Genomic DNA, 20667 nt, shown 5'->3' with positions numbered 1-20667 from the left:
GGGCAAAACTTTTTTATCTCCATCTAAAGGATAGGGGATAAGATGTCTGATCGCGGGGGGCCCGGTGCTGAGACCCCCCCGATCTCCCTGCAGAACTCGCATTCTATGCGGGTGCTGAATCTTCAGTTTTGGAAACCTCCGGGTTTCCGGGACTGGGATCGTGACGTCACGCCACACCCCCTCCATTCATGTCTATGGGAGGGGGCGTGATGGCCACCACGCCCCCTCCCATAAACATGAATGGAGGGGGCGTGGCGTGACGTCACGTCCCCAGTACCGGAAACCCGGAGGTTTCCGAAACTGAAGATTCAGCACCCGCATAGAATGCGGATGCTGCAGGGAGATCGCAGGGGGTCTCAGTAGCGAGCCCCCCACGATCAGACATCTTATCCCTATCCTTTGGCTAGGGGATAAAATGTTTTAGCCCGGAATACCATCTATATCTATAACATCTATATTCATATTTGTGTATTGAACGGGCTGTGCTGCAGTTTCCCTGTGTAGTGGGTGGGTGGATGCTGCAGTGCAGGGAAAAGCTGTGAAGGAGCTGCAGCATTGAATCAATGCTCCAGCCTGTTCTTTCTCAAAATCGGTGAGGATCACAGATGTTTGACCCCACCTATCATACAGTGATGGCATATCCTAGCGATATTCAATTCCTTTAGGAGCCTGGAATGTAGTTTTATTGTTGCTTTAAGCTACTTTCCTGATGAAGTAGGAAATGAGTTGAAGGCTGTATTGGAAACCCTCTTTGTACCACTTAGTGAGCAGGCAACACAGACTAGAGTCAACACATGCTAGTATACATTTGAGCCAACCCCCCGCCCTCCACACACACCTAAATTCGCTATTTAATGTGTTAAAATACCTGTGGTTGCAGCAGATAAACAAGGCACAGGGTCCCATGCTTGATAAGCATGGTGTGTGGCGATATTGTCCCTTCTAGATATCATCGATTGGATTTCCTGCTCCACAATTCCTCTAACAACACTCAGCTTTCTGCCAAACCTAAAAATATAGATGAAATAATAATTCAGTTATGAGGGCATGCACACTTCACCCATGATGAAACCAGGACTGTCCAACACTGGAGTTAGTTATTCGTTTATGTTCACACAGTATGTTCCATGCAGATTCTGCTAAGGATTCTGAGACAAAATCCAATTTAAATTCTATTGTTTCCAATGGCATTGATGTGAAATCCTTGTCATGAAAAGCAAAACAAAAAACAAGTGTAGCTCACTATTGGAGGTAGAATATGCAGCATTTTAATATGCATATCCATTGCATACATACAAGGATCTGATGACTGCCACATCTTCTTTTCCAAATTTGATATGGATTTTTTTTAATAAAAATATCTGCGGTGTAAACATAACATTTAGGGATCAATGATGATAAAAGATAAATACTCCCAGCGGATGAACCTCCTACCCAATCAAATAAGGGTTGGTGCAATATAGAATGGTAAGGCTGGGTTCCCACAAGCATTGTTTTTTTCCATTGTTCTGCACTGTCATTGGATTGCATACTGGACTCCAATGGTGCCCAATGGACCCTATTAACTTTCCAGCTTCTTGCAGTTTGCCAGATAAAATAGCGCAGCATGTATCATTTACAGAACCTGGGGCAGAGGCACACAATGGTGCTTTTACTGCTGGTGTGAACTCAGCCTAAGGTATCATCTCTAAGCTACACAAAGCAGCAGTAAATGTACCTCTACTTAACCCTGGGCTGACACTCTGCAACAACCCAGCTGCTGTGTAAGCAGGGCCAGAGTTACCTAGAGTTCTTAACTTCTGAGGGTTCCCATTCACTGACAGGTAATGAAAACAGTAGAAAGAGAAGTTTACTGGAAATATGGTACCTGGTATCAAGAGCCTTTAAAGTCTTGTTCCGTGGCTGCTGCTCCAAGGCGCTGATGGCTGGATTGCCGGCAGAAGGAATGGTCATGGCACTTAGCACTAGGGACGTGATGGCCTGCACCGCCAGGACATTTATTTGAGTTCTCTCTGTGTCTTCCTAAAACCCACATCACATAAATGGTATATTTTTATTTCTTAGAAAAGAGGCTACACCTTTTAATAAAAGTTGAAATTAAATGCTGTGTGTCAGCTGTGCAGTGGTCCGATTCTCTATTTATTGATGCTTTGTATGAACAAAAACAGTAAAAGGAGATTTTTTAGACTTACCGTAAAATCTCTTTCTCAAAGGATCCATTGGGGAACACAGACTCTGGGTACATGCTGCTGTCTCTAGGAGGTTGACACTATGGTAACCAAAAAGTCGTCTCCTCCCAGCAGGATATACCCGCCCCTCCAGGCCACTGAGCAATTCAGTTTAGTCTCAGAGCAATAGGAGGAGACAGACAGGTCAAAGGAAAAAAAACATGAACTGTACGAGAACCCGAAGAAAATATAACTGAACACTCCCTCGCACAGATGACGAAAAGGAACCCCAGAAAAAAGGGGCGGGAGCTGTGTCCCCCAATGGATCCTTCGAGAAAGAGATTTTACGGTAAGTCTAAAAAATCTCCTTTTCTCTATCGGCTCCATTGGGGGACACAGACTCCCTTGGGTGGGCAGATAAGAAAAAAAGGTCAGGCAGTCCGCTGTACCACCGCCGCCTGCAACACCTTACGGCCCAGACTAGCATCAGCCGATGCGAAGGTATGAACCTGATAGAATTTTGAAAAAGTGTGTAAAGACGACCAAGTGGCCGCTTTACAAATCTGCGAGGCCGAGGCCTTGTTTCGGAAAGCCCAGGATGCTCCCACAGAGCGGGTGGAATGAGCCAAAACCCTGAAAGGTGGGGTCCTCCCCTTGCAGTGGTAAGCTTCCGAAAAAGCACATCGGATCCACCGAGAAATGGTGGCCTTAGAAGCAGGCTGTCCCTTCCGACGGCCTTTCGTAAGAACGAAAAAAGAATCACACTGACGAAAGGAAGAGGTGACGGAAAGATAAGTCCGAACCGCTCGAACCACATCCAAATTGTGAAGCAGACGCTCCCTGGGATGAGAAGGAGTGGGACAAAAGGACGGAAGGACGATGTCCTTGTTGAGATGAAAAGCCGAAACGACTTTAGGCAAGAAGGATGGATCTGGTCGGAAAACAACCTTGCCCTGATGAATTATCAGGAAAGGGGAACGGCAGGAGAGAGCTGCCAGTTCAGAAACTCTCCTAATGGAGGTAATAGCTATAAGAAAAGCCACTTTCCAGGAAAGGAGGCGATGGGGAACCTCCCTAAGAGGCTCAAAGGGTGCACCCTTGAGAGCGCCTAGAACCAAGTTCAAGTCCCAGGGGGGAGAAGGGGACCGGTAAGGAGGGGCCACATGTGCCACTCCTTGGAGGAAGGTCCGGATAGGAGAATTGGAAGCCAGAGGACGCTGAAAAAGAATAGAAAGGGCCGAAACCTGACCCTTAAGGGAACTGAGAGCCAGCCGTAGTTCCAACCCCGACTGTAAAAAGGAAAAGAGACGGGGCACGGAAAAGGTAACTGGAGAAAAAGATTGAGCTTCGCACCAACGAAAGTAAGACCGCCAGGTACGGTGGTAAATTTTTGCAGAGGAGGGCTTGCGAGCCCTAAGCATGGTGCGAATTACCTGGGAAGAGAAGCCGCGGGCCCTTAGAACCGCGGTCTCAACCGCCACGCCGTCAAATGCAGAGACTGTAAATTGGGGTCCCTTGACAGTAAAGGGGACCCTGTGACAGTAGGTCTGGACGAAGAGGAAGGCGGAACGGAACGTCTTCCAGAAGCCAGACCACGTCGGCATACCATGCCCTTCGAGGCCAGTCGGGAGCCACCAGAATTGCGGGGACTGAGCTTCCTCAGAACCCTGGGAAGGAGAGGGAGAGGAGGGAACAGGTAGGGCAGGACAAAGCCCGACCACAGGATTACTAAGGCATCCGCGGCCAGGGCCAGGGGGTCCCTTGTCTTTGACACAAACTTCGGAACTTTCCGGTTGTGTCGAGACGGGAAGAGGTCCACGTCCGGGGTCCCCCAGAGGTCGCAGACCACTCTTCAGGGTCAGCTGAGGACCGACTGAGGAAATCCGCTTCCCAAACGAGAACTCCCGGAATGTGAATCGCCAAAATGGCTGGAACCACTTGTTCCGCCCAGAGGAGGATCTTTGACACCTCGGACATGGCCACTGAGCTGCGAGTGCCGCCCTGCCGATTGATGTATGCCACAGCCGTGGCATTGTCCGACTGGACACGGACAGGGTGACCCAGAAGCAGGGACTCCCAATGCTTCAGACACAGAAAAATCGCCCTCAGTTCCAGAACGTTTATGAAAAGAAGGGCTACTTTGGGGGGGCCAGAGGCCCTGAACCGTCTGATTCCTGAAAACACCCCCCCAGCCCGACAGACTGGCGTCCGTCGTGACCACCTGCCAGTGGAGGGGGAGGAACTAACGCCCCTGAAGAAGAAGAGGGGAGCAGAGCCACAAGCGCAGAGACCGCCGAGTCCGGAGCGGAAGAAGAATCTTGGGATCGAGAGAGAGAGAGGGGACCTGTCCCATCGTGGAAGTATCGCCAGCTGAAGAGGACGGTAATGAAACTGAGCAAAGGGCACGGCCTCCATGGCTGCCACCATCTGACCCAGGACTTCAGGATGCAAGTACAGATTGAGACCAGGGATGGTGTCCGGAGGCAGCGGGCTCCCGAAAAGAGGGCCAGACGCTTGTCCGGCGGAAGGCGAATGCGAGCCGAGGCAGAGTCGAACTGAAGCCCCAAGAAGACCAGAGACTGGGTGGGGGAGAGAACAGACTTGTCTCGGTTGACCATCCACCCGAAGCGACATAAGGTCTGAAGAGTGAGGCTCACATTCTCCAGGGGAGGGGGCTTTGATGAGGTCGTCCAAGTAGGGTTTCACTGAGACCCCTCTTGACCGTAACAGAGCTACCACAGGCGCCAGAATCTTGGTAAAGACTCGTGGCGCTGTGGCCAGACCGAAGGGGAGAGCCACAAATTGATAATGACCTTCCGGAACCACAAAGCGGAGGTACTGCTGGTGTTCGGGAAAAATTGTAATGTGACGATCATGACGGTTGGTGTCCGACTTCCCCGAGGGGCGCGCCTTGAAAAAGGGGACCTTCTTGTCCAGTGGAGGCGCCTGGCTGGACCCTTTAGAAGGGCCAGATGTCCGAAAGGACCGGAAGGAAGAAGACTTCCTGCAGAAGGAAGTGCTAGGCTTGTTTTGAGGTAATAAAGAGCTCTTGCCCCCTGTCGCCTCAGAGATAATCTCATCCAGGCGCTTGCCAAAAAGTCGGGAGCCAGTAAAAGGAATCTCTGTGAGAGAGACTTTTTAGATGCAGCGTCCGCGTTCCAAGTTTTAAGCCAAATGGAACGACAGAGGGCCACCAGATTACCGGTGGCAAAGGCAGCGCAGCGAGCTGAGTGCAAGGAAGCAGAGCACAGGAAATCTCCAGCTTTGGAACATTGGAGGGCCAGAGCAGACAGTTCTTCCGGGGAAGAACCTGAAAGAATGCCCTGACGGAGTTGGGAATGCCAAACCGAGAGGGCCTTATACACCCAGGTTGAGGCGAAGGCAGGAAGCAGGGAAGAACCCGCTGCTTCAAAGTCATACTTCGCTAACAGCGTCCTTGAAGGCAGCTGCATCCGCCAGCAGCAAGGTAGGGGCCTTAGAGAGGCGGGAAACCGGAGGATCCACCGACGGAGAGGAAGTCACTTTGGAGACAAGGTCCTTGGCGAAAGGATATCGCGCTTGGACCTTCTTCAGTCCCTGAAACTTCTTCTCAGGGTGCTTCCAGGCGGATTCTAGAATGGCCTTAAATTCAGCGTGAGAGCTGAACACCTTGGGTGCCGGTCGGGCACGATGAAAGGATACTTCTGGAGCTGCGTCCGAAGTTCCTGGCTCCTCTAGGATCAAGGTGTCTCTAATGGCCATAACCAATGAGTTCACAGTGTCAACTGAGTCCGAACGGTCCTCCGAATCGGAACCCTCGGCCGCTAGCTCTCCAGGAGAGTGCAAACGAGTAGAGGCGGCCCTGGAAGAGGGAGACTCCGACCTGGTACGTGGCTCAGGAGAGCCGGAACAGCGACCATGGGAACATCCTCTGGAAGATTGACGTGTGTGGCCTGAAGAAGTGGTCGGGCGAGACCTGCGAGAAGAACGCCCATGTCTACCAGAAGACTCGTGGGAGGAGTCAGAGGAGACACCCCTATTACGCTTATGCGAAGTGTAGGGAAAAGGGAAACGGGACCTTCTAGAGGGCCGGTGAAGGGTAGATCTCTCAAAGGCAGTCACCACAGAACGGGAGACCTGTGCCAAGTCGGATATAGACTGGGAGAGGGAGGAAACCCAGGCTGGAGGGGCGGCCGAACCCACCGGGTCTGAGGGGGCACCTGGGTTAGAAATAGCAGGGGGGTCTGGGCGAGCAGTGGGTTCAGCAGAACCTGGCATTTTTGCAGAACAGTTTTTACAAGCGTAATGGGTAACTAATATTCCCGATATCTGCTTAGAGGGAGGAACAGTTCTGGGCACGGACATGACAAAAAACTGAACAGTCTCACCCAAGTCTGTGTCCCAGAGTCAGCTGCTGTGAGGAGAACTCTGCACCGTTCTGAGAGAAGAAACGCCGGCCAGAAGAAGGAAGAGGCCGGGTCAGAGCAAGGAGCTCTGTGATTGGCCCCCAGCGCACCGCGCTGAGGCGCCTATGCGGCCAGGTGGGCGGAGCTAAAATCCGCCGGGCCGCCGAGGATACTGCGGGACTCATTCTGTAATGAAGCCCGCTCCAAACCCCGAGCGCACATGCCACCTGCAGCGAGTTCTGTGCGCCCGGGGACGGAGCGGAGGCCGCCCGCATGGAGAAGCCTGCGGCGCGTGTGTTATAAAAACACATACACACAGTCAATAAAGTGCCCCCTTACTTAATAAAGTGCCCCCTTATTACACACACACTTCCTCACTGTGCCTGTACTGTAGCCACTGCTCCCCCAATAACAGGCCAGCTAGGCAGAAAAAAAACAGAGGGTCTCCAGCTGTTGCAAGACCTAGGGAGAAAGATACTCACCTCACGCTGAAGAACTTACCTAAAGAAGTCTTCAGACTGTTGTCTTCAGTCAGCCTTTTCACCTGCAGCAAGCCAAGCTCATAGCGAGGCGGACAGGGAGGTAGGGGGAACCGGACCTATGAGGTACAACCCCAAGCGCTGACCATTGGCGAGAGGGGGTTAACAGTACATCCAAGATGTCTGCCACCTCTCGAAATGGGGAAACAGTGAACATTGCGTTCCTGAGTCCCCACCTGAAAACAGAAATAAAAAGGAATAAAGAACTAACACAGTCCCTAAACCTAATAAAATAAAAAATTATGAGACTTGGTCTGGAGAAAACCAGACCATGTCCACCTCCTTAAGACACTAAGCAAAAACTGAATTGCTCAGTGGCCTGGAGGCGGGTATATCCTGCTGGGAGGAGCCGACTTTTTGGTTACCATAGTGTCAACCTCCTAGAGACAGCAGCATATACCCAGAGTCTGTGTCCCCCAATGGAGCCGATAGAGAAATGTAGAATTTTGCTTTTTATGAGAAAATAAAGGATTATAAAAAAAGGGAGACTTATTTCAACATTGGCTGCAAATTGTGAGAATTGACAAATCTAATCTATTCGGAATAATGGTTTTGTACTTTCAGTTTCACTATTCCCTGTATTGTAAGCATTTACCATAAGGATTAAATTCTACTCATAAGCAGATGGTAAGAGTTTGAGCTCAGCCACTTCCTTTTATGGATCTCTATTAGACAGCAGGGGATACAGACAGAACTGACTAGACCAACAAAGTTAAATGAGGGATGTAAATGAACGGTGCTGAAGCACTACAGAATGGTCCCAATGCACATTTACCTCTTGCTGACTTTCTTCTTGGTCCATTACAATAGGCTGAGTCACCAGCACACCAAGCAGAGTGGCCCATGTCTCCTCAAACTGGGTACGGCTTGTCCATCCTAGAGAACAGGAGAAGTCAGTGCAGTGCGGGAAACTTCTAGACATTAAATAGAAGTAACTGAACTCTGGTTTTAAAGGGTCTATATAAAGTAAAAAAATAAATAAAACAGACACAAAAAAGATGCTATATGACCTTGGGTCCATTTCTTCCAAGTGGCTTCAATCTTGGAAATAAGTGAAAGTGCAAGATTGACTCCAAGTGAGGCAAAACAGCCCCTTTTCCTAAAGTCGCTTTTTAGATGCAGCAGCAATGGGGTGAAGGCACAAATGGAGGCCTCATGGACCACTTATAGTTGACTTGATATTTTTTATTCACTTTCATGGGTGCAGTATGCAACTATGCAGGTGTGAAGAAGGAAAGAAGGAAAAATATTACTCAAGTCCAAGAGCAGCAATGTGTATGACATGGTGGTGCTTTTCCAGCAGTTTTGCTTACATGGGGACTTGGCACGGTCCTCTACAATGACATAAGAAAAGGGAACTTTCTCTGCTGTCATATTGTAAGCATCATGCATAGAAATTAAGACTGCACACACTGCAAGTCCCGTGTAACAGCTGTCAGTGCGAAAATGGCTGATGTATAATCAAAGGGTTACCTGGCATTTATGTGACATCCCTGGAGGTAGTAGGAAATATGCATGCCTCTCGTATTGCAAGGCTGACAAGGAATCATTTGGTTTGCTATCTAGTTTTAGAAAACACCCCCTGGGGGCTGGAATAATAAGGTGTTAAAGAGAACGTTCGGACCAGCTCATAACTCATTTATGGTGAGCTGAGCTATTTGCAGAGTATATCTTATACATTACAATAGGTCCCTCTTTTGCTATATTTTGGCCACAATTTTTATAGTGTACTTTACATGTCAGCTTAAAAAGTGTTAACAGAAGGAAGAGAATCTTTGGAGGAAAACTCACACAGGCTGTACATAAGCAAGATACAAGGCAGTTTGCAGGGAAAAATTTGTGGTGAACATGGTGGTCAGAAGCTAAACAATAAAATGAATGCAATATTGTTTATTTTGAAATGTACAAAAAAAAAAGGAGAAAACAGACAACGTATGCTTTATGAGGAGTAACATGCTCCTTACCCAGTGTGTTTATGCGGTATATAAATTCTTTGAATACTTCTTTTTCCTGCAAGAACTCAACAGGGATTTCAGGGAGCGATGTTCCAAATTCTCCTCCTGTCTTAGGCGACCATCCAAGTTTCCACACCTAGGCAACAACAGAATTGCCACATTTTAAAGGCCAAATCTTATTCCTTAACTTCACAGATTATTAAAAACGGATATACTATTATCGTCATGCATAGTGCAAAGTCCAAGGTCTGCACTGCGTATAATACGATAGCCCAGATTTACTATTGACAATATGCCAATATTCTGGCACAGTATGCCACATAAAAAAAAGGAAATGTGTCCCTATTACTGCAAGTCATGTACATGCACCCAATAATGGGGAGATTTAGTATTGCACACAAAAAAAAAAATTGGTTTGTGGTGACTTGCACCACATTTATCATGTATTTTAGACACTTTCAAGAATCGCTTGAAAAGGCCTTGCGGCTTAGTGGAAAAAAAGGTGCCGCATGGGGAAGTTTATTGTGTGCCACTCCATGTGCCAAAAACTATGGCAATCTGTGGCTTACCATTTTGGTGTAAGTTAAATTAAACTAATAGTTGGTCTAAACTTAGACTAGGCAATTAAAAGATGCACAACATTTATCAAACTGCTTGAGTCACTGTGATATATTCGCTGCATTTGTAGACCGTCGATCTATGTTAGCACTGTCTGTGTTCTTAACTCTGACAAGGAAGTCACAAGTGAGCCAAGAGAGGGTGCTCACATGTATCTTCTATTCGCTGCACTGACATCTCTAAAGCCCCTGGGACATGCCGCCACTCAGTTCTGCTGTGACATGCCGCCGCTCAGTTCCGCTGTGACATGCCGCCGCTCAGTTCCGCTGTGACATGCCGCCGCTCAGTTCCGCTGTGACATGCCGCCGCTCAGTTCCGCTGTGACATGCCGCCGCTCAGTTCCGCTGTGACATGCCGCCGCTCAGTTCCGCTGTGACATGCCGCCGCTCAGTTCCGCTGTGACATGCCGCCGCTCAGTTCCGCTGTGACATGCCGCCGCTCAGTTCCGCTGTGACATGCCGCCGCTCAGTTCCGCTGTGACATGCCGCCGCTCAGTTCCGCTGTGACATGCCGCCGCTCAGTTTCGCTGTGACATGCCGCCGCTCAGTTCTGCTGTGACATGCCGCCGCTCACTTCTCTGCATGGGATGTCTTACTCTACTAGCAAGACGCACACAACGTCTGTGTTCTGAAGTTTGTTGGCCGCACATAGCTACAGTAGCCATTTAATCTTTGATGCATTACTTGCAGGGTTCCACAGTCCTTATGTTAAATGACTTTCACTTTTATTTTCATATTAACAAATTTAAAGATGACATTCTTTATTGTATTAAGTGAGGGGTTACTTACCAGCGGAGGTACTCTTGTATAGCTGTTAACTGCAGGTAATCTGGCCAAGCTGATCACTATATTTCTGAACACCGGAGTGAGGAATGCTGCTATATTGCCATTTCGCTTGTGTCCAAATAACAAAACGGTCTGCAGGGAATCCACCATTTCAGACATCATGATGCAGGCAGTCCTGACAAAAGCTGCGTCTAATTGAGAACAAATGGATTATTATTATGCATGCATGTCATCTACACAAAGCAGGAATTATGTATATTAACTCCCTTGTGGAAACTGGCTAGTTATACAGGTATTTAAAAAAAATTATATATATCCGCACGCACATATATTTCATACCTGATTCCCCTTCATCTGATGAACTGTTCTTCTTCCTTTCAGGGATCAGAAGTTGCTCCCCAGGTTTGACTGCAACTAAAACACACAGAAAGGGTATAAGGACATGATGTGTTTCTACTTCGGTCATTGACACTGTGGTGAGCCGACCTTTTGGTCCGTATTCTTCCAGATTGAGAATATCACACAATTTTCCTACTGACCAATGAGTAAATAAAACGCTCAATTACATAAAAGACCAGGTCAAAGTAATGCTGCCTCCTAGGTTCTTCACATGAACCTTTTAACTATTTCACACACTCAACAGCCTGTGGCCTGTCTACTATATAACAATATATCATTACTATATAAGCGGTCCTGAAGAATAGGATGTGAAGCAATAAAGCATTTGAACATTTCATACAGTAAGTGCTATTACACTCTACAATATTCAGAACGACCGTAGAGAATGAAAGGAGTGCTGACCACACGTGCAGGGTATTACTCTGTTTATTCCAAGCCCCAATTTCCCTGCTTTCTCGGGATTGACATTGGTCCCATCAGTCAGACCACCACGATCCGCAAGTTATCCCCTATCCCGTGGGTGCAGGTGAGAGCTGCATCCGTCAGACATAAAAAGCATATCCACAGGGTAAGTCATAAATGTCCATGTTGAGAATACCCCTTTTAAAAGAATATTCCAGCCACAGAACAGCAGTGACAGGGGATTGGGGCAGGTGAGTATGCTTTCTTTTTTATTTTATTTTAATTTTTAGCATCGACTTGTTGTTACATTTTTTCTAGGTCTGGAATACCCCTTTAAGAGGTTGTCTTGCTATAAAATAAATCTATAAATAAAAAAAACATATACAGACAATCCTCAGAAGGTTCCACAGAAGATAGAAGGGGATCTTCAGAGGGACATATCTCCAGACCCAAGGTACGTATTGAAGTCTGTGACCCCTCATCGGTCTCCTGTTCGCCGACACTATAATCCAGTGAATTAAGTTTGATGTAAGTGAACAGGATGACTGTTTCCTTTAAGTTAAGAACAAGTCAAATAATGAGAAGAGATCCCCTTTATATCTATAAGACATCTGCTATTACTGCACAGATGATGGGTAAAACATCACCGAATTACACTAAAGTGCAATGGAATAAAATATAAGGTAAATTGTTAATAGCTTTAACTTCCTATCAAAGTTACTTTAGAGAGGAAGAGTGAGAGCATAATATATTCAGAGTTTTCACAGGTACAAAATGTGATAATCCTCAGGGTCGGTATCCTGAATTAAACATGACAAGGCAATGTGCAGATGACAACACCTCCGGGAAGCATCAGCGCACATTACGTGAATCACACAATTACACGTTACCAGCCAATCAGCATCTTTGTCCCAATGTCCAAGAGCCAACAGGAAGACTATAAACTACAGGCATGAAGGAGGGAGGAAAAGGCTATTGAAGGACACTGTCACAGCAAATATGTATCACACTGGTCTAGATGTTTTGAGTAAATCATGTCTATATCTTCTGACATTGATGTAAGAACAATTCATTTGGGTGATTCAAAACAAAGACATTGATTCACCCCATAATGATAAGTGGCCACTACAGAGGACAATAATGGGCGATGCAGCTGGAATCACTCAGGGGTTAGAGAATCCTATAGTGTTGGCATATCCTAGAAGATTGTTTAGGACCGTGGTCTCCAAACTGTGGAGCTCCAGATGTTGCAAAACTAAAACTTCCAGCATGCTCGAACAGCCTCCATTCCCTTTATTCTTTGTGGCATACTTTATACAAAATGCAGGACATGGTGGCATCACACCGTTGCTGGAGATTTGTCGGATTCACATTAATCATACAAAACTTCCATTTCACTACTTCCCATAGGTGATCAATTGGATTGAGATCTGGTGACTGTGGAGGCCATTGGATACAGTGCCCTCATAGTCATGTATGAGATGATGTGACGTGACATGGTGCATTATCCTGCTGGAAGTATCATCAGAAGATGTGTCCACTGTGGTCATAAAGGGATGGACATGGTCATGTTTAACCAATACTCAATTAGTACTAGGGGACCCTAAGTCTGCCAAGATGATGTCCCCAACACCAATACACCACCACCAGCTTGAACTGCTGATACAAGGCAGTATGGATCCATGATTTCATGTTGTTAACACAAAAGCATTCTGAGACCAGGCAAAGTTCTTCCAGTTTTCCATTGTCCAATTCTGGTGGGCCTGTGTAAATTATAGCCTCCGTTTCCTGTTCTTAGCTGACAGGAGTGGCATCTGGTGTTGTCTTCTGCTGCTGTAGCCCATCAGCTTAAAGACTATACTCTGGTTGTTACAAGTGGTTATTTGAGTTAGGCCAGGTTCACACAACAGAATTTCCAACCGGAATTCCGCTCAGGAATTATGGTCGAAAACTTCGCTGCTTGAAAGTAATTTGCAAGTGAATGGGTTTTCCGTTAACCCATTCACACTGCAGAATTTTATGGGTGGAATTTCCGTCCGAAAATCTAGATAAAAAAATTCTGCCAGAACATTGAACCTGCTATATGTTCTGGCAGAATCCAAGAAACAGACATTGCCATCTATTGGGGTGGCAATGTCCATGCATTCCTAGCTGCGTTCCAAGCTGCTGGCAACACTTTACTGGCCACTGATTCTGTAGTGTTAACCCGGCCTTAATTATGCCTGTCTTCTCAAACCAGTCTGCCCATTCTCCTCTGACATCAAAAAGACATTTTTGTCCACATGACTGCCGGTTACTGGATATTCTCTCTTTTTGGGACCCTTCTCTGTAAACCCTAGAGATGGTTGTGGGTGAAAATCCCAGTAGATGAGCAGTTTGTGAAATACACAGACCAGCTCATCTGACACCAACAACCATGCCATGTTCAACGTCACTTAATTTCCGTTTCTGTTCCATTCTGATGCTCGGTTTGAACTTTATCAAACAGTCTTGACCACATCTACATCCCTAAATGCATTGTGCTGCTGCCATGTGATTGGCTGATTTGTGTTAGCCAATTGTGTTAACAGGTACACCTAATAAAGTGGCTAGTGAGTGTATTTGGGGCCTACACTCGAATTGTAGAATAGCAAACAATACAAGCAAACTTATTATGGCCAAAGTCATTTATGCAATGCTAAAGCAAAATCAGAATATAGTAGTATGGGGAGGGCTCACTGTTCCTGTGTGCAAATAACCCAAGCAGGCCAAACAGACACCCACACCTCAGGTGTAAAAATAGTAAGGCAAAAAAGACAAGATTTTGGTGCTCAATGGGAATGGAAATCTGGGTCAGTTAAATTAAATATGGGTAATAATTATGTTCCTCTGTACTTAAATAATAGGAATATCTGACATAAATATGGTAAAAAGTAGATTTTTTTATGCTTTTTCTCTTTCACGGAGGATCCATTGGGGGACACAGAGACCGTGGGTATATCTTGCTGATGATACTAGGCAACAAAAAAAAAGTCGGCCCCTCCTGGCAGGATATACCCCGCCTACAGGCTCTGAGTTAATCAGTTTAGTCCCAAAGCAGTATGAGAGGACCGACAGAGAAAGAAAGTAGCAGGTGTCTGAGGGAAACAGACAAAAAAGGAACTGAAAACAACCCCTCGGACAGAAAACCAAACCATAGCAACAAACACAATTGGTTGGTGCTGTGTCTCCCAATGGAGAAAGAAATTTTACGGTAAGCATAAAAAAATCAACTTTTCTCAGTTGGCTCCATTAGGGGACACAGAGACCGTGGGATGTACCAAAGCAGTCCCCGTTGTGGGAAAAATACCCAACTCTGAATCAGGCAGAAGACTGAGCCACTGCCGCCTGCAAGATTTTGCGAACCAAACCAGCATCAACTGATGCAAATGTGTGCACCTGGTAGAATTTAGTGAAAGTGTGTAAAGACGACCAAGCGGCCGCCTTACAGACTTGCATGGCCCAAGCCCAACTGCAGAGCGCCCAAGAAGCCCCAACGGAATGTGTGGAATGCGCAGTCACCCGAAAAGGTGGGAGCCTCCCTTTGCGACGGTACGATTCCGAGATGCAAAAAACGGATCAACCGCAAAATGGTCGGCTTGAAAGCTGGAAGACCCTTGCGACCACCCTCCGGAATGACAAAAGAAGGAGTCGCCCTGCCAAAAGGAGGAGGTGACTGAAAGATAGATCCGGACAGCTCGAATGTCCAGACTATGTAGGAAACGCTCCTTAGCGTTGGATGGAGCCAGACAAAATGAAGGAAGAACGATCTCCTCGTTCATGTGAAAGGGGGAAACCACCTTGGGCAAGAAGGAGGGAGTGAAGCGGCCGAAAAACCACCTTGTCCTGATGAAGGACCAAGTAGGGAGACCGAGAAGAGAGCCGCCAGCTCGGAGACCCTCCCAATAGAGGTAATCGCGATGAGGAAGGTGACCATCCACAAAAGGATGTGAAAAGGGGTGTCCCGGAGAGGTTCGAACAGAGCCTCCCACAAAGCACCAGGTTAAGATCCCAAGGAGGAGTGGGAGATGCCACGCCCTGCAGGAAGGTGCGGACGTGAGAATTGGAAGCCAACGGCCACTGACACAGAATAGAAAGAGCCGACACTTGACCTTTAAGAGAGCTGTGCCGAGCGCTGATCCAGACTGTATTGCAAAATAGCAAGAAGGCGCGGAAAGGAAAAAACTACCGGGGAGACTGACTGAGCCTCACACCACCGGAAATAAGCCCGCCAAGTGTGGTGGTAAATCCTAGCGGAGGAAGGCTTCTGAGCCCAAAGCATGGTGCGAATCACCCCGGAAGAAAACCCCCGAGCTCGCAAAACCGCGGTTTCAACAGTCACGCCATCAAATTCAGAGACAGCAAACTGGGGTGGGAGTGAGGACCCTGGGACAGCAGATCGGGGCAAACTGGAAGACGCAGTGGTACGTCGGCAACCAGCCAAATTACGTTGGCGTACCGCGTACCTGGGCCAGTCTGAAGCCACCAGAACCCTGGGCAGGAAAGGGAGAGGCGGAAAGAGGTAAGGGAGACAGAAGGACGACCACGGGATGACAAGTGGCGAGACGCAAAGAGATCCACGTCCGGGGTCCCCCAAAGATCGCAGATCTGCGCAAACGCCTCCGGATGGAGAGACCCCTCCCCCGGATCTGCGGAGGAGCAGCTAAGAAAGTACGCTTCCCAATTCTCCACACCCGGAATGTGGATCGCGGAGAGAGCAGGAACTAGAGTCTCAGCCCAGAGCAGAACCTTGGAGACCTCCTCCATCGTCGAGTGAATGCGCGTGCCGTGGTGTTGTCTGATTGGACACGAACCGGACGACCCTGTAGGAAGATCTCCCAGTGAAGGAGGCAAAGAAAGATGGCACGGAGCTCCAGAAGATTGATGGGAAGGTGAGTCTCCCGAGGAGACCAGTGACCCTGGACTGTCAGGTCCTGAAACACACCTCCCCAACCCTGGAGACTCACATCGGCCGCGACGACCTGCCAGTAGAGGGGAAGAAACTACCACCCCTGGAGAAGGAGGGAAGAGTGGAGCCACCACAAAAGGGACCGATGAACGGAGGGGGGCAAAATAATCTGGTGATCCAGAGTAGACGGCAGCTTGTCCCACCGGGCCAAGATGGCCAACTGGAGAGGGACATAGCGGAACTGCCTCCATGGCTGCCAACATCTGGCCCAGTACCTCCATGCAGATGCGAATCGGAACAAGTGAGGGGCGCCATAGGCGACGGACACCCTCCTGCAGGGAGCACCGCTTATCCAGCAGAAGACGAACACTGGCGGCTGCCGTGTCAAAGAGGAGACCCAGAAAGACAAGAGACTGGGAGGGAGAGAGGTTGGACTTTTCCTTGTTGATCACCCAACCGAAGGCGGACAGAGTCTGTACCATGAGATGAGGTTTTGGGACCAGGACGGAGCTTTGATCAAAAGATCGTTCAGGTAAGGGAGGACAAAGATCCCCCGGGTCCGAAGGATGGCAATCACCGCCACCATGACTTTGGTGAAAACCCTGGGAGCCGTCGCTAGGCCAAACGGAAGGGCCATGAACTGAAAGTGACCCGCAGGGACAGCGAAGCAGAGGAAACGCTGATGGGCAGAGAAAATGGGGATGTGCAGATAGGCATCCCGGATATCCACTGAAGAAAGGAACTTCCCCCTGATCCATGGACGCCACCACACAGCGGAGGGACTCCATGCAAAAATGACGTAGCCGCAAATGGCTGTTGAGTAGCTTGAGGTCCAGAATGGGGTGGGCAGAGCCCTCTTTCTTGGGGACAACAAAGATTCGAGTAGAACTCCAAAAAACGCTCCCCTGGAGGAACTTGCACAATCACTCCCTGAGCGAAAAGGGTACTTAAAGCAACCTGAAAGGCCCTGCCAAAGAAGGGAAACGAGGAGGGCGGGATCGGAAGAAACTATCCCGGGGAAGGGAGGCGAACTCTATCCGGTAACCATCGGATATGATGTCCCGGACCCAGGAGTCCTGAACCTGCGCTAGCCAAACGTCCCGGAAAAGAGACAGACACCATTTCATCTAGGCGTTTCCCAAAGAGCCGAGAACCGGAGAAAGGTAACTCTGTTAGAGATTTCTTTGAAGCAGAATCTGCATCCCACACCTTCAGCCACATGAAGCGACGAATCGCAACCAAATTACCCGAGGCAAAGGCCGTGCATTGGGCAGACTCCAAGGCCGCTGAAAAGAGGAAGTCTCCGGCCTGAGAAAGTTGGCGAGCTTGATCCGCCAAGTCCTCCCGAGGTGCGCCTAACAGGATGCCCAGCCGAAGCTGAGAGGCCCAAACCGAAACTGCCTTGGCCACCCAAGCTGATGCGAAGGTGGGTAGCAAGGACAAACCTGCCATTTCAAAGGCAAATTTTGCCAAGTTCTTGATCTTTTGGACAGACGAGAAACTGGAGAATCAACTGCAGGTCCATCCATTTGGAAATCAGATCCAGAGGAAAGGGAAGCTGAGCTTGAATCTTCTTGGTTCCCTGGAATCGTTTTTCCGGATGCTTCCAAGCCGCGTCCGACAAGGTGTCAAATTCAGCATGAGAACTGAAAGCCTTGGGGGGACGCAGAGAGCGGTGAAAAGAAACTTCCGGATCAGGATTCGAAGTTCTTGGGTCCTCCCGATGAAACGTATCCCTGATGGCTGACACGAAGATGTCTACCATATCAGACATGGCAGAGTGGTCCTCATGATCCGAGGCGGATTCTGACCCGTCATCTGCTACTTCCCCTGGAGAGTGGGAGCGTGAGATGGTAGCCTTAGACTGAGGAGTGTTAGACATAGAACAAGGAGTCGGGGATCTGGGATGGTCACCGGGGGAGCGGCCCCTAAAGTGGGGGTGCTGCCAGCGAGCTGGAGAAGATGAGCAAGATCTACAGGAAGAATATCTATCCCTATTATGCAACTCTTGAGATGAGCCTGACAAAATCAATTTAAGGCGCTTGTGAGAGTGCTGGAAGTGGGGGTCAGGAGAGACTGAGTGGGACTCCCTGGGGGTTGAGCGCAGGGATCAAAGCAGAGGCCACGGATCTGGAGACCCTAGCCAGGTCAGAGATCAACTGAGAAAGGGTAGAAACCCACTCTGGGGGAGGGGCAAACACTGCATGTTCAAGGGGAACATACTGAGAGGCAGGCACAGGAGGGAAGGTGCGCATGGTGGAGCAGGCAGGACAAGTGGTTTCAGTGGAACCACCGGGCATTTTGGTCTTGCAGCCCACGCAAGAGTAGTAGGTTACTAAGGCTGCGGCCGCCTGTCTGAGGTTCGGGTCTGGGGTCGGACATAAGTGCTAGTAAGGAAGCAGTCAGCAAATAAATTAAAGCAATCTCACCCAGGTCCTCTTTCCCGCAGCTGGAGCGGAGAAGCAGGCTGTAGCTGTCATGTGTGAAGAGGCAGGCAGCCGCTGAGGTGAAATGGCCTGCAGAGCAGGAAGGAGAGAGGAGAGAAGTAGGCTGCACCGACCAGAGGGGGGGTGGACTCTGCACCCAGATGGACCCCATTGGTGGAGGAGAGGGAGGGAGGGAGGAGAACAGAAGCTGACCCCACAAAGCGCTACCAGGGGTCACTGATTATCCTATCAGCTCTGTGTGCGTGCCAGTAGACTATTGGCAGTCAGCAGGAGGAGGAGGCCGGGAGCCCCGCCAGCACGCCCGAATGCGGAGTGGGCGAAGTCAAGTACCGGACCAGGCCACAGCTGTGGCCTCAATTAATTTCCTGCCTGCTGCGTGACTTGCCCGAGAAGCAGGCGAACATTAAAGTAAACTGAAGAGCCGGCCACGCGAACACAGCCCAGCTGACAGGCGCTGCGTTCGGCGTGCCAGAGCAGAATGAAAGTGAGTAAGCAGTGTCGGGGTTGGAAAAGGGGAGGAGAGCTGCCCCGCAGTCCCGACACTGCAATATATAGACCGGAGCCCGTTTCCCTGCCCCCACAATAATAAAAATGAATAAAAAAAATGAATGAAAAATCCCCCTGGGGTGCCAGGTATAAGGGGCCCCCTAAAGCAAGGAAGAAAGAAGGAGGACGGGGGGGGGGGGGGGGGGGACGGGACGGGGGGGAGACAAACTCACCTAAGATGTCTTCAGCCAGCTATTTGTCACCTGCGTCATGTCAGGCTGAAACAGCAGGACGAGCAGGAAAGGTAGGGGGACCCGGACCCAAGGTGCAACCACAGGCGCTCGCCGTTTATGGGAGGGGGTTAATGGTGCATACTCTATGCCCCGTGCCCTTTAGCCGCATATGGGGGAACATGTAGTGCCATGCCCATGAGCCCCCACCTAAAAAACAAGAGATAAAAAGGAGAAAAGAACCTACAACAGGCCCTGGCTATAAAATAAAAAAGAAGACCAGGTTTGGAAAGCTCCAGACCTGTGTCTGCCTCCTATTGACACTAAGCTAAAACTGATTAGCTCAGGGACAGTAAGCGGGGTATATCCTGCCAGGGGGGGCCGACTTTCTTTTGTATGCCTAGTGTCAGCCTCCTAGTGGCAGCACCCTTAGGTCCTTTCTTCTGCAGCAATTAAATATAATAAAATATTATAAAATATAAAATAGAATTGTTTTATTATATTGGATTGCTGCTGAAGAAAGGACCTAAAGGTGGTCCTGAAACGCGTCCAGCCATATATGCTATAGACTATTATTGCTGCAAATATTATTTTTGCAATTTTCCATTACCATCAACTGGCTTTCTAACTGCCCCGTCAATCACTGCTATCCCACCAGTAATGCACGAGGAAGTTGTCCCAGCTGTTCTATCTGATCATCCTTTATCTCCCACTATCCTTAGAAGCAGACTGGCACAGCCCGCGATCTACAACAGCTAATATAACCATCAGAGCCAAGCGGCGCAGTCCGCTATTCATCTCAACAAGTCGGCACAGACTGCGGATTACCTGCCATCCACTGACCATTACGTATCTGCAGAGAAGCTGGTTCCCAGCAGAGCAGCAGACACCGGCAGGAGTACCATACAGTGAATACACAGAGGAGATCTGAGGAACGGCATGCCAGCCACTAATAGCTGACGGGAGCAGTACGGAGGAGCGGTTAAGAGCTACCCAGTTACTACGGGCATACATATAATATACATCGGCGGCCAGTGAAGGAGCCTGCCAATTTCTTTTTGGGGCATTATTGAGGCTATTTCAACTTGTTAATAACTATACCACCAACAGTGATATTTTTTTGAAAGTCACACACCGCTCTAGCTAGAGACCTAACTATAAGATACTAACTTTGAAACGTTAAAGGGGTTATCCACCATAAGGTGATTTTAGTACATACCTGGCAGGCAGTAATGGACATGCTTAGGAAGGATCTGCACTTGTCTTGGGGCTAAATGGCTATGTTGTGAGATTACCAGAACACTGTGGCTAGCTGTTTGTGAACTG

At 48.7% G+C, this 20667-nt stretch overlaps 1 protein-coding gene across 2 annotated transcripts in view; it reads right to left on the bottom strand.

The window, feature by feature from the left end:
• HTT (huntingtin) overlaps positions 1-20667 on the bottom strand; it is a 270836-nt gene that overhangs the window by 34349 nt on the left and 215820 nt on the right. For both annotated transcript variants that reach the window (XM_056555022.1, XM_056555023.1), the window contains 6 exons: positions 10790-10864; positions 10454-10641; positions 9057-9183; positions 7868-7968; positions 1868-2022; positions 869-1008 (listed from right to left, as the gene is read on the bottom strand). In XM_056555022.1, the coding sequence (XP_056410997.1) occupies positions 869-1008; positions 1868-2022; positions 7868-7968; positions 9057-9183; positions 10454-10641; positions 10790-10864 (786 nt within the window). The remainder of the gene's footprint in view (positions 1-868; positions 1009-1867; positions 2023-7867; positions 7969-9056; positions 9184-10453; positions 10642-10789; positions 10865-20667) is intronic.

This window comes from Hyla sarda, chromosome 1 (genome assembly GCF_029499605.1).
Source record: "Hyla sarda isolate aHylSar1 chromosome 1, aHylSar1.hap1, whole genome shotgun sequence".
Classification (NCBI taxonomy): domain Eukaryota; kingdom Metazoa; phylum Chordata; class Amphibia; order Anura; family Hylidae; genus Hyla; species Hyla sarda.
This window is presented reverse-complemented; position numbering and strand designations above follow the sequence as displayed.